This window comes from Canis aureus, chromosome 27 (genome assembly GCF_053574225.1).
Source record: "Canis aureus isolate CA01 chromosome 27, VMU_Caureus_v.1.0, whole genome shotgun sequence".
In the NCBI taxonomy this organism is placed as follows: domain Eukaryota; kingdom Metazoa; phylum Chordata; class Mammalia; order Carnivora; family Canidae; genus Canis; species Canis aureus.
The window spans coordinates 10640442-10658207 of NC_135637.1; the positions used below are offsets into that span (position 1 = coordinate 10640442).

The window sequence follows — 17766 nt, forward strand, 5'->3', positions numbered from 1 at the left end:
GAATGGCTCTGCCAGGAGTGGGGAGGTGTGACCCTCCGTCCACTAAGCCTACAGCAGGTGTGGGAACTTGTTTGGCTCCCCTCCATTCTCTAGGCTTTGTGATGTCCACATAGGGACTTGAGAGCTCCAATCTCTGACGTAGACTCTTTGGAGTCAGAATTAATTCTGTTAGTGTAAATGCAGGATAAATGTCAGGAATGGAAACTGGTGGGCGATAACCATCTAAGATACCAAATCTGAAGAGGTCCCATACTGCTTCGGCTCATGAAGCTCACTGTGGGTTGCTGACTGTCTGACTGTCTCGAGCTTGCGCTACTTACCAATGCTCATTTCACCCTCTCTTTTCCCTTCCCTACTCCTGCTTCCTTTGCTCTATCTGTGTGTCTTTAATGGTAAGACTAAAGAAAGTCTATCCACGTTATAATAAATAAATTTCATATATTTTTAGTAAAACAAATTGTTGTATATATTTTTTGGCTGCCTTTGTCCCTCTGTCTTGCTTTTGTTTTGTAAAATATTCTCAGCAGTACACACACACACACACACACACACACACACACACACGCTGTTTTGATACCTACATACAACAAAGAACTTCAGCGCAAATTTAGCTCTCCTTAACTGTACCTGCATTTCTTTTCATGTTTCTAATATTTGGTTCTTGTTATCTTGCATTTTTAAAGCTTGCCCAGTAACACTTTAAGGTATTTGCTTCATTACTAGAATTTATTTCTTAAGTAAGTAGTAAGGAAAGAATCTGGGTAATATGTTCCCCTTGGGGGAAAGATTTCTGGCCCCCGTAGCTGTTTTCTCATATTTCTCTTCCCTTCTTGATACTTTCAGTAACTCCGAGTCAGTCTCGCCAGCATGGCTTAAAAGTAACAGAGGTCCTCCCCCAGTCAGTGTGGTTTGTGACTCAGATGTCAGTAATGTTGGCATAAATGATTTAAATTAGTCCCTCTTGGTTTGCACAGTAGGATTAGGGCTTAGAAATAGCCTAAGAAGCCAGCAGTGAAGATCTGCCACAAAGATGAGCTGCCAAAGGCTATTTGTCCTGTCATTTGATATATAAATCATGAAGCAGATCACTTTCTTAACCATGTGTCTTTTGATAACTTGTACAAGAAACTTTCTGCTTGCCATCTTCTTAGAAAGCAGCCTCCCTTAGGAGTTGTGTGTATGTGATAAGCAGGCAGCGGTTCCCCATACCTTTTTCCTTCTGCCAGCTGGTGGTGTCTTTATCCTTCTCTAACACAAAGACCCCATGGGATTTTGCCTACCTAGAGTTCTGGTAGTTAACTTTGCTTTTTTTGTTTGTTTGTTTTTTGGTTTTTGTTTTGTTTTGTTTTTTGGTAGTTAACTTTGTTCAATAACCCCCAAGTCCTGGTATTTTCCAGTAAGAACATTAAAACTGCATTTTGCAAATTTGAGTTGGATATATAACCAGTGAAGCTCTTGAAATAGATTTTGCAATAGAATAAACTACCAAATAAATTTAATTGAAACTTCAGGAGCCCTGGATTTTTTGGATAACTTTGGATAACATCAGATATTTACTTTCCAGGTGGAAGAAGTGCCTGTACATTCCTTCCATTAATATGCTTTGTTTTAACTTAAACAAGATCCTATTTCCTAGCAAGGTGCTACTCACTTAGTGATTTAACACCATCAATACCCACCCCCTTCTCCAGTGTTCATATCATGCTTGGGTGTTGAATTCAAGAAATTTCTGTAAGTCTCAGATTCTTTTCTTACTACTTATCATTCTGGAGTGTAAGTGTAAGCCACACAACGAGATAAATACAACACTGAAATTTTCATCTTTGTGTAAAATTTCAATTGACCATAAATCATGAGAATTCTGTAATTCGCGTGCCGGATATCTTGGGTCTCACTAACCAAACATACATTCTGCCATTTCTAACCTGGGCCTGTTTCCAGTTCTTCCAGTCAGTTCTAAAACAGACTGAACCATGCGCATTCATGCAGTTCCTTCTTCTAGAACTGGGAGCGATTTGACTTCTTGTTGAAGTTTTGATGGTCATCTACAGTAAATGCAGTGCTGTATAGGTTGAATGGCCTGAGGGCTAGCTAAGACTTTTTTTTTTTTTTGTCCGGTCATATTTCCCCCAAAATATTTTTGTGACACAAGGGCTTTTTCCCTCTTGTTTCACACTGCATGCACTTTTTTAAGCCTTTCTATTTTAAAATTTTATATTCACAGAAGAGTTGCAGAGGCAGTACAGAGAGTCCCCAAATACCCTTCACCCTGTGTCCCCTGAAACACACATTGTACATTCCTTGGTACATTTGTCAACATTGAGAAAGCACCATTGACTCAGTATGCTTAGCTAGACTGTAGATGTTATTCAGATTGTCCCAGTTTTCCCATTAATGTCTTTTTTCCTCTTCTGGAATTCAGCCTACGAAGCCACATTTCAATTCAGTGGTCATGTTTCCCCAGTCTCCTCTGGTCTGTGACAGGTCCTCAGTCTTTCCTTGTCTTTCGTGACTTTGGCACTTTTGAATGCATGTAATTTTTACAACAAAAATTTGAATACATACACATATAAATATAAACACACAGTAGCCTGCCCTTTGGGTTTGTGTCTATTGTGTCTTGCCCTCCCTCCCTGTCTTCCCTTCATCTTCCCCTTCCTTTTTCTCATCCCTTGACCCAGGAGTAAATGTTTCCCTCTCATTAAGGCCTGGTCCTACTCCCTCTGCTGACAACCAAATGCTGAGTCAAGCCGAGAACGCAAACCAAGCGTTCTGAAGTCTCCCACCAGACTCCCCCCATGTCCATGCTTTCCTTCTACACCTGGAAATCCACTTTAACATTTCTGTTCCAGCCTTTATGTAATTACCTTGAATCTCCATGAGCAACATAATGTCCTTTTCAGATCCTCTGGAGGAGAAAGGTCATAATCCTTCAGTATAAATAGCAGTAATAACCTTTGCTACTGTTTTGGCCCATGAGATCTCAAAAACACATTCTTGGAAGATGCTAAAAGTTACTGAAATTAGTGAGAACCAATGGATACCTCCAGCATAAAACTGCTCTGCATGACATCTGTGTATAATCGCTTTGCATGTGTGTATTTTAATTGTTGTTATTGCTTGGTAATAATTTATTCAAGAAGTAACAATTCATTTGGGGGGGTTAGATTTTAAAAGAATTCTTTGGGGGTAATAGTCTTGTTTTGTTAATTCTCCGTCTTCCAAGGTTATTAACTTGTTTCTTTAAATTCAAATGGATACAATGATATGCAGATTCTGGCATGTCTTTGCATAGGTAAACTTGTTCTCCCTCACAGTGAGTAAAATTTCAAGTAAAATTTTGTAAGCATAACAGCCTTAGCCCCCTTTTAAACTTCCCTGTGATACTTTTTTTCTTTACATTAACTTAAGTTAATTGCGTGTTTGTCCTAGGGCAGTTGAACCCTGACCACTCTCTTGGTTGATTTCTGGAATTTTTAACTCTTTGGTCTTTTAGAGAATCCAAGTTAATAAAGGACGCAGATGAAGAAAAAGCTTCCTTGCAGAAATCCATCAGTATTACTAGTGCCTTACTCACCGAAAAGGATGCAGAGCTGGAAAAACTGAGAAATGAGGTAGAGTACCATGTGCGGTGACAGTTCCTGCCATCTCTTTTTGTTCCAACTGCAAGCCTAAGCTAACCCGCTGCCTTTCAGGTCACAGTGCTCCGGGGAGAGAGCGCCTCCGCCAAGTCCTTGCACTCGATCGTTCAGTCTCTAGAGTCTGATAAGGCAAAGCTTGAACTCCAGGTGAAGAACTTGGAACTTCAACTCAAAGAAAACAGAAGGCAGCTCGGCAGCTCCTCAGGTAAAGTGATGGCCACATGGTGCTTCTTTCCAGTACTGCCCCTTCCTGCAGAGAAGCTGTTTCTGGTGAGATGTCCTTGGAAGGCAGCTGTTATGCTGCACCTGACGCAGCCCATCTGCCTTGGGCTCTCTCACCACTAAATCAGATAGGGCTAGTCCTGACCCAGGCTCTGCGCACAGGGGCGTGCCGGCTATCCCCCTTCTGGAGCGTTGGCAGCAGCAGAGGATGTGACAGCTGCCCTCCCAGTAGCCACTCCAGTTCTGAAAGTGTATGCACTGCCGCCAAGGGAAGCAGAGGTGGCCCCTTTGTGAGCAAATGGTAGCTTGCTTTCCTACTGTAAGTTCCAGCTGTATGTGATGGGCATCGTCCACAGCTGTGGGCCATCCCCAAGGGAGAACACAAAGTGGGAGGGCCGGTGTCTGTGCCCGATCCTCAGGGCTCCAGATGCGGGACGGGAACCCATTAACTGTTCCCAAAGAGACACATTTGGGAATTTCGCGTGAAAATACGAGCCTAACACTGGCCCCTTTGTTGCAGTAACCCAGGAAAAAAAGATGGCAAGTTTTGTGAATCTCCATTTTTTTTTTTTTTTAAATATAAGGTAATACTGATACTCAGGCAGAGGAGGATGAAAGAGCCCAGGAGAGTCAGGTAATATTCCCTTTTTTATTTTTTTCTTGGCTTACTATTTTAAAAGATCATTCACCCTTTCAAAGAGGCAATACATTCATATGGTCTAAATAAAAAATATTAAAAATATATACAGTAGAAAATCTCCCTCCAAACACTATGTCTCATCTGCTCAGTTCCCAAACCCTGAAACAGGTGATCATTCTTATTGGGACCTTTTAAAACAATCTTTCTAAAGGTTTAAAAACATGTATATACAAACCAAATTAGCTGTCTTTTCCTCTCTTTTTTTTACACAAATGGCAATATATCTGGTCTTTTTAATAGCTAGATAGTTTTCCCCTATGTGGTTGTTCTGTGATTTAGCCAGCTGCTTGTCAGTTGACCTGACACTTAGCATATTTCTGATCCTTCAGGTGTATTATGAACAATGCTATAATGAATTATTTTGCAGATATACTAATATCTCTTTAGGACCGATTCCTAGAAGTACAGTTGCTCTGTCCAAAGATTCCTTGCTCCTCTTGACCTTAAAAAGGCAGAATTTTTTTTTGTTAAGATTTTATTTGTTTATTCATGAGAGAGACACAGAGAAGCAGAGACACAGGCAGAGGGGGGAAAAGCAGGCTCTCTGTGAGGGGAGCCCAATGTGGGATTTGATCCCGAGACTCTGGGATCACGCTCTGAGCCAAAGTCAGAGGCTCAACCACTGAGCCACCCAGGCATCCCCCAAAAAGGCAGACTTTTTGAAAATGGTTTCCCTAAAGCCAAAATTACCAAAACAACCTTAGTTTTAAAAATGGGATTAAATGGAAGCAAACTATTCTGTATTTGGAAATGTAATTGCACATAGCACCTAAGGTCCATCTTCAATTTTAATAGTATATTTTGGATATATTTATCCTGTTCAAAATTCAAAAGTACAAAAGCCACCATCTTTAAATAAAAGAAAAATTTAGTGAGTTTGCAGTTTATTTAGTTATCCGACATTTCCTTCGAAAGACATGAAAGGATTCAACAGATGCACTAACTCACTCTGGATAGTGTGTCTGCTTAGTCTGTGCGTCTGATAAGCGTGGATTCAATTAACTGTGTTTTCTTTTCCCCTTACCTTTCTGCTTCCATTTGTTTCATCTGCTGCTGCCAACACTTTCTTCCAATCAGCAAATGGTTTGTTTTATGTTTCCTAATTTGTGAGCGTGCGTGCATGTGTGTGAGTGGGTATGGGTGTGTGATTTCCCACTATACTTATATTCATTTTGTGGCTTTTCCTTCTTCCTGTAGTGTAGCTCCTATCAGAGTAAAGTTTTAGAAAATGTGTACCTCCTTTCAGTGTTAGAAGGGGTGTCCTGCAGAGAACCACTAAGCTAGTGATTGCTGGCTCTGTTTCAGACTTGCCCCAGGCAGGAGAATAAGGCCAAATATTTATTTAAAAAGTGAAATATGGAAGTTTTAATATTGTAAAGTAGGATTTATTCGGTGGATATTTAGAGAAATTGGACGTTTTTATTATATGAAGAAGAGGGGAAAAAAACATTGTTTTTAAATTAAAGTGCCCTTGGTTAGAAAGGAGATGTTACGGCAAGCATGTCCTCCTAATGGTCCCTCCTTGTCCCACTGCTCAGTGAATCTTGGCACAGATGCTCGTTGTACGTGGCTTTCCTGAGCACTGCCCTGTCACTCTGTGCCACAGTGCCTCACCAGCTGGAAGGGAGCTTTGAGCCTTCTCTTTCAAACACCTTCATTTTTCTCTGAAGATAGCATTTATCTCCTGTCCCACTATGACCAATCTGTAAATGTTAAATGGTGGCCTGAGGACAATTTCCATGAACTTTTTCAAATCTACAGAGCATAGAAGTTCTGGATTTGTTCTGCAGTTTAAAGGAACAATTAATTGGTTATGCTTTTTGTAGAGTTTTGTATATGTATGTGTGTGTATATATAAAACATTGAAACGTGGGTTCCGTAATGGCCACTCTTTGCCCCTCCTGTGCCCAGCACATTCTGTGGCCATAGCATGAAAGTATACTTTCATGATGTTCTTGATATTCCAGTGTACACATTTTAGACACTTTACACATCTGTTTCTTCTTTTTTTTCCTGGACAAATCAGATTGATTTCCTCAATTCAGTAATAGTGGATCTTCAGAGGAAGAATCAGGACCTCAAGATGAAGGTGGAGATGATGTCAGAAGCAGCCCTTAATGGGAATGGTGATGACCTAAACAATTATGACAGGTATTTTATATTAAGCAATACTGTGATCAGAACCTTCGTTCCACCTAAACAAAGGTTTTTAAAGTTAAGTTCTCTAGTGGATTGGAGAAACAATTGCATTGGCCATAAATCGATTTCCTAGTCTGGCAAGAGAGTGATATGCTATAAGTGGTTCGATGGAAAATTTAAAATGTGGACTGTAGAACGTACACTTGAGGCTTCCAGATTTGGCCATCATTAGTTCTTGCTCATTTTGTGTGCTTTGCAAGCGATACCGTCTCTTGAATTTCATCTGATGCAGATGAGTTTCTGATTATACACGTTAACATTTGTAGTGACGACCAGGAGAAACAGTCCAAGAAGAAACCTCGCCTTTTCTGTGACATATGTGACTGCTTCGACCTCCACGACACTGAGGACTGCCCCACCCAGGCGCAGGCATCAGAGGACCCCCCCCACTCCACACACCACGGCAGTCGGAGCGAGGAGCGCCCGTACTGTGAAATCTGTGAGGTGTTCGGGCACTGGGCCTCCCACTGCAATGATGACGAGACCTTCTGACGGAACCCCCAGCCGCGCGCTAGGCTCCTCAGACGCACTAGGATGTAGGCGACGGACCACCAGCATCGTGTGTGCAGACTTCAGGAGAGCTCACATTATTTTTGACCCCCATCAACAAATCTAAAAAAAAATATTTTGATCTTCACTAAATCACCCTTTTAGTCTCCCCTTAGAAGTTAAAATAATAAACACCTAGTAGGTGAGTTTTCACCTCTAATTTTCTCATCTTGATTTTTAAAAGTTCCAACAAGACATTGCACCAGATGCCAATTACATCTACTGTCCCAAGGGAAACCTCCTAGAACAATCCCTACCCTCACAATACCTTATTTAAGTAACTTTAAATTATGCTGTTACTTTTCATATTTGCACTAAAATTTTTCCAGGCTGCATTTGTATATTTAGATGTTTGGGTTAAGCTTTGACACTGGAATGAGTTGGAAAAATGTGCCATTTTGCATTTTCATCTACTCATTTAAAGTATTTTATTCTTAAAGAAGTATCTTTGAGCTCTTTGCACTACCTGACGTCAGTAGTGCCTTTATTTCAGGCTTGATAATACTTAGGTGTGATTATAAAATCATGAAACAGGTAAAGGGAGGGGGAAGCCCTAAACTGCTGTGGGGACATTTTAGAATCTATATGCTGCACCTACTCATTCTACTGTGGTGTTTTGTTCATTGGTTTTGCATAATTTCAGCTTCTATATATTATATGTATATATTTTTTAAAAATCTGTATTTTGGGAGAAAACACAATGTCTTTCTTTTCAGATTTTTACCTTTATGAAAAAGAAAACACATTAGGACATAATGGACTAGGCCAGAAAATAACATCACGTGGCTTTGCAACTATTTTTCCTGTTTTCATTTTGTTTCTTTTATAAGAAATAAATAACTGGGAGGATTTTTCTCCAAATTTGTTTCTTCAGCAGATATCCCCAGCAGTCATTTAACTAGATAATAAGCCACTATAAAACACCTAAATTAACTAGTCTACAACCTTTACAAGTTTTTTTTTTACTGTGTTTTTAGATGAATGTACGATGAGAAATTCAACGTTAATAATTTTGGATTTTATTATCACAAAAAATAAAATGAAGGACCTCAACCATCAGAAGTTTTATCAACCAGTTTGAATCTATTTATCTTCATTTGAATGTCTTCTAGAATATGTAAAAAGTAATAAATGTATCTTCCATGCTATGTGTACAATAAGAACTTCTATAATTGTATATAAGCATTTGATGTATTTTTCTCCTCAAGATTATCAAATGTGTGTCTGACAAGTGAAAAATCTGTAATGAGTTGAAAGTTTTGGTTTTAAACATAATAGAAAGTGTTTCACAAACAAAATGTAAAGCAGTATTAAAATTTGAGCAAACAAGTGTTCTGTATCTACTTTTTTGCCAATGGTAGTAAGCTGATATTATTTTCAGACTTGTCATAATTTTTTTTCTTTAAATGAACAAGCACTATATATCCAAATAGCAATTTCTGCTGCAGTCTTGCTGATAAACAACTTTTAAGAAAGAATATATCTTCATCTCAAAGCATCCTATGACCCACTTAACATGAAATAAATACTTAAGGTCATTGTCCATTGCTATATCACACTATATTACCTGATAAAAATATAAGTGGCACTAGGTAGCACCAACTATCAATCCATGAAGTTTTAGAAAGAAACTCTGAAAGTTGCTAGGATCTTTATTTAGCAAAAACGATTACTGAACTAAACATTTGTTTTATGAGCACAGACTCCCCAACAGGTCAATATTTCCAAAGCAGAGCTTTTTTTTTTTTTTTTTTTTTAAGATTTTATTTATTTATTCATGAGAGAGAGAGGCAGAGACACAAGCAGGGGGAGAAGCAGGCTCCATGCAGCCTGACATGGGACTCGATTCCAGGTCTCCAGGATCACGCCCTGGGCCAAAGGTGGCGCTAAACCACTGAGTCACTGGGGCTGCCCAGAGCTTTTTTTTTTTTTTTTTTTTAAGATTTTATTTTTATTTATTTGAGAACAAGAGAGCACAGCAGAGGGAGAGGGAGAAGCGAGATCCCTGCTGAGCAGAGGGCTCAAGGCAGCTCCATCCCAGGATCCTGAGATCATGACCTGAGCCAAAGGCATATGCTTAACGGGCTCAGCCACCCAGGTGCCCCCAAAGCAGAGCTAGTAGTACATAACTTTTACCTAAATAATACCCTGACACTAGTTCTTGACTTCGGTAGGAACCATAGGAGATTAAAAGACTAAAACCATAAACTTACTGTGGTAATCGTTTTGCAATTTACACTTAGGTCAAAGCATGTTTTACACATTAAACCAAAAACACTGTTACATGTCAATTATATCAAAAATTAAAAAAACACTAAGGTCTGCAATATTTATAGGGCAACCACAGCAGTATAGCAATGTTCCCAAACATTGGGTCTCTATAACAAGTTAAACACCTGTGTTGATCATCTTCTAGCATCCTGATCCTGTCTGAGAAGGATTGTTTATTATCTTGGGCTTGCTCATTTACATTCATGCATGCTTGGGATTTCACCTCATACCTAAGTTGTGGCCTCATTTATTGGTTCATGATAAGGCTTGCTGAGCTCAACATGTATTCTCACAGATGGTGCTAAAATAATACATTTCCAGTTGGACAAAAAGCCTGCACATGTGACAATCTTTGATAACGTTGAGAACCATTGTAGAAACTGGGTTGAGAAAGAGCATGGAAACAGTCTGCATGGGTGGAAACAAGAGTTTATTGATTGAACTGAAATCCTAGTTTATTTCAGCAATATCTTAGCCATCACAAAAATAAACTCTATCAAGGGCGACAGAAATCTCTACAGCGAGGCTTAAGGGCTCAGCCGCCAAGAGGTGAACAACAGCAGGGTGCGTGGCAGGCACTGCCTGGGCAGGAAGTTAGGAAGCAGCGGTGGTGGCAGATGCGAGCTGGGGCCTCACTTCTTAGCAGGCATGGGAAACAAGATATTTAAAAATCTAAATGGTTTTTATGGACTCATGGAATCGAAAGTGCAAGTGTCTGTATGATTGATTGCTCTTCATCATCCCCAAATTCTCCTCTTTGCTTATTCCGACTTCATGGTAATTGTTTAGTGAGCTCTTTAAAAAAATTTTTTTTTTAAATTTATTCATGAGAGGCACAGAGAGAGAGAGAGAGAGAGAGAGAGAGAGGCAGAGACACAGACGGAGAAGCAGGCTCCATGCTGGGAACCCGACATGGGACTCGATCCCAGGTCTCCAGGATCACACCCCGGGCTAAAGGCGCCGCTACACCGCTGAGCCACCGGGGCTGCCCTAGTGAGCTCTTTCTTCATAATATACCGCGTATATAAAGGATTGAAGGTCACCCATTCGAAAACCCAACATTTTCAAGCCTTTCGCATCCCAAATAGTTCATTTCCACCCTCGAAGTATTGAAATGCTCATATCCTAAAACAATAGTTATTAAGCAATTAACTTCGGACACCCTTCTAAACTTTTAATATGAAACATGATGTAAATTCCATCTTCTTGATCCTCATAACTCACAAGGTAACATACTAATTTTACTGATGCAGGGAGAACTGGATTCCCCGTGGGATAGTATTTGTGTGAAACAGCACGCAGTTGAAGTTTATCAGGAAGAGCCAAAAAGACCCATCACGTGACAGGCTCCTTCAGCTACTCTTTTTTTTTTCTCTTTTTTTAAGATTTTACTTATTTATGAGAGGCAGAGACACAGGCAGAGGGAGAAGCAGTCTCCATGCAGGGAGCCCGACGTGGGACTCGATCCCGGGTCTCCAGGATCACGCCCTGGGCTGAAAGCGGCGCTAAACCGCTGCGCCACCCAGGCGTCCCAGCTACTCTCCTTTTTTGTAAATTTTAGCCTACAAACTCAAAGAGCAAAGCGAACGGTTTTCTGATTGCTACGAAAGATTTGCATGACAGTGGGTACGCCTGCTGCTAAGAAGGAAGGGAACGAGTAGGGTTCAGTCCCCGTCTCTCAGGTCAACTCACTGAGCCCAGTAACTCCTGGACGGAGGCAGGGTCCGGATACGCCGGGGGTCTGGGGGAGCGTCGGGCGCTGGAGCCAGAAAAGATAGACGTGGACCCTTCTCAGTTTCCGGATTTGCGTGCTGTCAGCCGCCCACGTCACGTGACTGCGCCGCCACGTGACCACGTCTGTTCGCCAGGAAAGGGGGCGGTGGGGCAAGATGGCGGCCCACCTGTCCTACGGACGAGTGAACCTGAACGTGCTGCGCGAGGCGGTGCGTCGCGAGCTGCGCGAGTTCCTGGACAAGTGCGCGGGTAGCAAGGTGAGGAATGGGAGGTGGCGACGGTGTTATCCCCAGTCCGGCCCGTCCTAATCCGGTGCCCGACCGCCTGAGCTCCAGGAGTACGAGGTCCCTGGGGCTTCCGAGGAGGGGAGCAGGAGGGACCAGGGAGACGAGAGGGGCCTGCTGGTGGGTCCCGGGGCACCCAGTCCGGAGTCAGCGTGGCATCGCGATTGTTTTGTTGCAGCAGAGTAAGCCACTATGGTATCGCAGCCCCTCGTGTACCAGCTGTGTCAGGTGCCTTTCAGGTCCAGAGGGGCAGATCTGGTGCCCCTGAGATCCGGACGAGTGAGGCGGGCCCGGCCCAAGGGTGTGGGTGGTTCAGTGTCCATGCATTACAGCGATCGTGCGTGTCGTTGCCTAGCGAACCATCCAAAAGTCTCTGAAGCACCAATGTCTTAACAACCTGCTGCTCACACGGATTATGAAAGAAGTTATAGTTATTTGAGAGTTTAACGTGACTTTTCTGAGGATTGTTTCTCCTGTTAGACGTTTACCATCACCCAGCTCACAACTGAGTGAGGAATTGTAGATCAGGGACTTGATAGGATGTCACCTTTGTCCCCTCCTGTTAGGATTTATCGGTCCCCCTTGAGAACTGGCAGTACAACTCCAAAAAGAGGAGAATTGGGGAATCTCAGCAGTCTTAGGAAGAATAGAACCCCAAGAGATTAGATTGGGTACTAACAGCTACTGAGAGAAAAAGAAGCAGGCTAAGTCCTAGGTGCCCAATTGAGGCTCAAGAAATGATGCTGAAATCTGAGTTAAGATCATGGATTGAGCCAATGTCAGTATCCTGGATGTTATATTGTAGTCTGGTTTTGCAAGATGTTATATTGTAGTCTGGTTTTGCAAAACGTTACCATCAGGGGAGACTGGGCAGAGCATACAGGGGCTCTCTGTATTGTTTCTTTTTTTTATTTTTTATTTATGATAGTCACACACACACAGAGAGAGAGAGAGAGAGAGGCAGAGACACAGGCAGAGGGAGAAGCAGGCTCCATGCACCGGGAGCCTGACGTGGGATTCGATCCCCAGGTCTCCAGGATCGCGCCCTGGGCCAAAGGCAGGCGCCAAACCGCTGCGCCACCCAGGAATCCCTCTGTATTGTTTCTTACAAATAAATGTTAATCTACACTTATCTCAGTAAAAATTTCAGTTAAAAAAAGGGAAGAAGGAGGTGCCTGGGTGGCTCAGTCAGTTAAGCCCCAGACTCTTGATTTTGGCTCAGGTCATGATCTCAGGGTGGCGGGATCAGACTCTGAACTGGGCTCAGCACTCAGCAGGGAGTCTGCTTGAGATTCTTTCTCTCCTCCATCTGCCCTTCCCTCTCCCCCTATACTCCATCTCTCTTGCTCTCTCTCGCAAATAAATTAATCTTTAAGAAATAAAACAAAACAAAAAAAACAGTAGCATCACTTGTCCAGATGCTGGTTTTTCTTTAGATCTGTAGGATATGAATGTGGTTAGAGCCAATCATTAAGATTTTTGTTAATTCAGAGTTTGAAGCAAGTATTCCTACTAGACATGACTGCTGTTTTCTGTGGGTGTTGTTGAAATTCCTGATCTTAACCATAACAAGAAAATGTTTCTGCCCCCCTACAGGCAATAGTTTGGGACGAGTACCTCACAGGACCCTTTGGCCTGATTGCACAGTATTCGCTACTGAAGGTAAATGAGCTATTTGAGTTTTGTTCAGGGATTAATAATTCTGTACTTTAGCAAATGATAGGATTTTACATTTTCTCTGAGCAATTGGCTTACAGAGCTCTTTGGTCTTTATAAACACTGATAATGCATGCCTAACATTCTTTATACAGTGGTCCATTGACCTGCGATTTTATTTATTCATGAAAGACACACAGAGAGTCAGAGACATAGGTGGAGAAGCAGGCTCCCTGCAGGGAGCCCGATGTGGAACTCCATCCCAGGATCCTGGGATCATGACCTGAGCCGAAGGCAGTTGCTCAACCGCTGAACCAACCAGGTGTCCCTGGCCTGTGATTTTATACTGATGCTAATTCTAGGAAAATTATTAGCATTGTATCATGTGACCCTTACATAGTGTCATTGATAGTTCATTGTGTGAGAGCCATTTGAATTCAGATGCAATAGCAATGACAGATGCAGTAGCAATGACTTAATACTGAAACTTTGTCCTTTATGCATCTGGCTTTGGGGAGATTCAACTTTGCTAATCTAGTATTAATGTCATTGGGCTGTGATAGGTGAAATTCGGGGTTGTTTTTTTTTGTTTTTTTTTTAACCTTTTGTGTATGTGTTTTCCTAGGAACATGAAGTGGAAAAAATGTTCACACTTAAGGGAAGTCGTTTGCCTGCAGCTGATGTCAAGAATATTATTTTTTTTGTCAGACCCAGGCTAGAACTAATGGATATAATTGCTGAAAATGTGCTCAGGTATCTCTCAGAGCTTACATTTAGTCCAAGAGAGGTTGGTCCTTCTCGTGGTTTTAATGTACTGAGTGCCTTATTGCAGCCTCCTCATCTTGCCAGTGCATTGGGAGGTAGTCTTCCAAAAACAGGGTGGATGGGAAAGAACATAAGAGGGCGAATGGGAAAGTCATGAAGTTGTGCAGACAGTTGGAGAAAGGGATCAGCATATAACCCCATATTCAGGGTAGCTAAAAATTTGCACCTATATCAGTAGAAAGGACTCTGATTAAAACAGCCAAAACCTCTAATGGTTATTTTTCAATACACTCTATATAGTGTGATTGAATTTCATAAGAAAAATAAGTATGAGCTGATTAAAATTTAATGTAGTATCCAATCTATAGAGCCCCATCCACACTCTGTGGTACAGTTGATTGATGTGGCCCTTGAAATCTTAAAAGCATATGGGCTATTTTGGGAGTGATCTTTCATTTTCCATAAAATCGTGTCATTGGTTGGGTTAAAGAACCATTTGTTTTCAGTAAGACACAGATATCCTGTTTCAATAAACCTGAGAGCTTGAATGCCTCATAAATGGTTTAAGAGAAAGCTAGAAAATGCATCAGAAAACAGTGGCTGTGGGTCAATATCTCTTTCCTGTCAGGGAAAAAAAAGAGCGAGGGAGCAACTGTCTAACAATTTTTTGTTGTTGTTGTTTTTTTAAGATTTTATTTATTTATTCATGAGTGACACAGAAAGAGGCAGAGACAGAGGCAGAGGGAAGAGAGGCAGGCTCCATGTAGGAGCTGGATGCGGGACTCGATCCCGAAACTCCACATCATGTCCTGAGCAGAAGGCAGATGCTCAGCCACTGAGCCTCCCAGGCGTCCCCTGTCTAACAATATGAATCTAAAAATCAATATGTGTATGTTTATCCAACCAGCATTTATTTAGCACCTGCTGGGTGCCAGGCATTGGGCTAGGCTCTGGGAATAAAATGAGTGAAATAGCCTACCACTCCAAGGCACTCCTAAGCTAACAAGTGTTACTTCTTTTGCAGTGAAGACCGACGTGGCCCAACAAGAGATTTCCACATTTTGTTTGTGCCAAGACGTAGTTTACTATGTGAACAGCGGTTAAAGGATCTGGGTGTTCTGGGATCCTTTATTCATAGGGAGGAGTACAGCCTCGACCTCATTCCATTTGATGGGGATCTCTTATCCATGGAATCAGAGGGTGCATTCAAAGTAAGCTTTACATTTTCCTTTCTAACGTCAGACTTTAATTTTGGTCATATTTATGAGCATGACAATATCAGTGATATTGTTTTAATTTGCATTTTTGTGATTACTGTGAAGCTGAGCCTTTCTCCATGTTTATTGACATTTAAGATTTTTCTCTTCAGCAAATTGCTTGCTCATTTTTGTTGTCTTTTTTTTTTCTTTAAGGAATTCTTTATATATTCTGGACAGTAATCAGTATGGGTTATAGAAGCTGCAAGTATGTGCTCCCAGTCTGTGGTATCTCATTTAATTATAATATTTTGTATCACCTAGACCTTTCCCATTATAAAGTGTTTTATTTTTTTAGTAATATTGAGTAACATTGAGACATAATTCACGTGCCATAAAATTTACCCCTTTAGCGTGTGTAGTCTCATAGTTTCCAGTATAGCCACAGAGTTGTACAACCGTCACCACCATCCAATTGTGGAACATGTTCATCATCCCAGAAAGAAACCCTCTGCCCATTAGCAGTCAGCCTTCTTCCCTCTCTCCGCAGTTACTGACAGTCATTAGTCTCTTGCCATCTGTATGGATTTGCCTGTTATGGAAATTTATCAGTGAAACCATATAGCATGTGGTCCATATAACATGTGGTCCTTTGTGTCTAGCCTCTGTCTTAGCATCATGTTCTCGAGGCCCATCCACCTTGTAGCAGGTGTCAGTACTTCATTCCTTTTTTTTTTTAAAGATTTTTTAATTTTTTTTTATTCATAGAGACACAGAGAGAGAGAGAGGCAGAGACACAGGCAGAGGAAGAAGCAGGCACCATGCAGAGAGCCTGACATGGGACTCGATCCAGGGTCTCCAGGATCACGCCCTAGGCTGCAGACGGCGCTAGACTGCTGCGCCACCGGGGCTGCCCACTTCATTCCTTTTTACTGCCAAATAGCGTTCTGTCATAATGATATCCCACATTTTGTGTATCATTCATCTCTAGCAGACAGGTGACGATTTCTCACTTGCCATCTCTCATGATGTTGTGAACATGCATACAAGGTCTTGTACGTATGTGGGTTTTCATTTCTTTTACATATACCTAGAAGTAGAATTGCTGGGTCATATGGTAGAATTGTGCTTAACTTAACGTTAGGAGGAGTTGCCAGGCTTTCCACAGTGACTAACATTTTCTGCTCCCATGAGAGGTAAATGAGGGTTCCAATCTTACATTCTTACCAACACGTTGCTATCTGTCTTTTTGAGGCTTTGCCATCCCAGTGAGTGTGAAGCATCATCTCATTGGGGTTTTGTTTTGCATTTCGATAGTGACTAATGATGTTGATCACCTTCTCCTGTGCTTCTTGGCCATTTATAGGTCTTCTTTAAGGAAATGTCTATTCAATCTGTGGTGCATTTTTAAAATTGGGATAGCTTATCTTTCATTAGAAGAGTTGTAAAAGGCACGCCTGGGTGACTTAGTGGTTGAGCATCTGCCTTTGACTCAGGGTGTGATCCTGGGGTCTGGGATCCAGTCCTGTATGGGACTCCTTGCAGGGAGCCTGCTTCTCCCTCTGCCTGTCTGCCTCTCTCTGTGTGTCTCATGAATCAAGTAAATAAAATATATATATTTTTTTTTTAAGTTTTTTTTTTTTTTTTTTTTTTTTATTTTATTTATGATAGTCACAGAGAGAGAGAGAGAAGCAGAGACATAGGCAGAGGGAGAAGCAGGCTCCATGCACCGGGAGCCCGATGTGGGATTCGATCTTGGGTCTCCAGGATCACGCCCTGAGCCAAAGGCAGGCGCCAAACCGCTGCGCCACCCAGGGATCCCAATAAAATATATTTAAAAAAAAAAAGAGAGAGAGAGAGAGAGTTGCTAGAATTCTGGAACGTTCTGGAATGTTCTGGATCCAGGTCCTTTAGTCAGTTACATGATTTGCAAGTATTTTCTCCCATTCTGTGAGTTTTTTGCACTTAGTAAAAGTGGTATCCTCCAACATAAAAAAATTGTATTTTCAACACAAAATTTTTCATTTTGAAGTTTAGTTTATCTGTTTTTCCCTCTTGTCATTTATGCTTTTGGTGTCCCATCCAAGAATTGCCTAAGCTTGAGTAATGAATTGACCCCTCTGTTTTCTTCAAAGAATTTTATGATTTCAGTCTTACTTCAGGTCTTTGACCTATTTTAGGTTCATTTTTATCTGATGGGAAGTGGGGACCCAGCTTCATTCATTTGCCTGTGGCTGTCCATTTGTTCCAGCACTGTTCACTGGAAGGTGGTATTTTCCTTGTTGTCTTGGTGCCCTTGTTGAAAATTAGTTGTCTGTAAATGTGTCTATTTCTGGCATCTCAATTCTAGTCCATTAATCAGTATGTCTGTCCCTACACCAGTACCATGCTCTCTTGATTCCTATGGCTTTGTAGTAAACTTTGACCCTGAGGGGTATGAGTTTTCCCAGTTAAAGTAGTTAAATATATTACTTTTATTCTTTGAGCTTGTTTTTTGAGTTTTAATAAATCCTTTTCCACCCTGAAGACACAGGAAATCTTATATTTTC

At 41.4% G+C, this 17766-nt stretch overlaps 2 protein-coding genes across 17 annotated transcripts in view; both read left to right on the plus strand.

The window, feature by feature from the left end:
* CLIP1 (CAP-Gly domain containing linker protein 1) overlaps nt 1-8640 on the plus strand; it is a 123546-nt gene extending 114906 nt beyond the window's left edge. For 14 of the 15 annotated variants that reach the window (XM_077875445.1, XM_077875452.1, XM_077875456.1 and 11 more), the window contains 5 exons: nt 3497-3614; nt 3696-3846; nt 4448-4497; nt 6590-6714; nt 7029-8640. In XM_077875445.1, the coding sequence (XP_077731571.1) occupies nt 3497-3614; nt 3696-3846; nt 4448-4497; nt 6590-6714; nt 7029-7254 (670 nt within the window). In that variant the 3' untranslated portion in view covers nt 7255-8640. The remainder of the gene's footprint in view (nt 1-3496; nt 3615-3695; nt 3847-4447; nt 4498-6589; nt 6715-7028) is intronic. The other variant, XR_013366470.1, reaches the window with a different exon arrangement.
* A 2774-nt stretch (nt 8641-11414) lies between these two features.
* The window catches only part of VPS33A (VPS33A core subunit of CORVET and HOPS complexes), a 31492-nt gene continuing 25140 nt past the window's right edge, over nt 11415-17766 (plus strand). For both annotated transcript variants that reach the window (XM_077875467.1, XM_077875468.1), the window contains exons 1-4: nt 11415-11573; nt 13197-13262; nt 13882-14009; nt 15046-15232. In XM_077875467.1, coding sequence (XP_077731593.1) covers nt 11472-11573; nt 13197-13262; nt 13882-14009; nt 15046-15232 — 483 coding nt within the window. In that variant the 5' untranslated portion in view covers nt 11415-11471. The remainder of the gene's footprint in view (nt 11574-13196; nt 13263-13881; nt 14010-15045; nt 15233-17766) is intronic.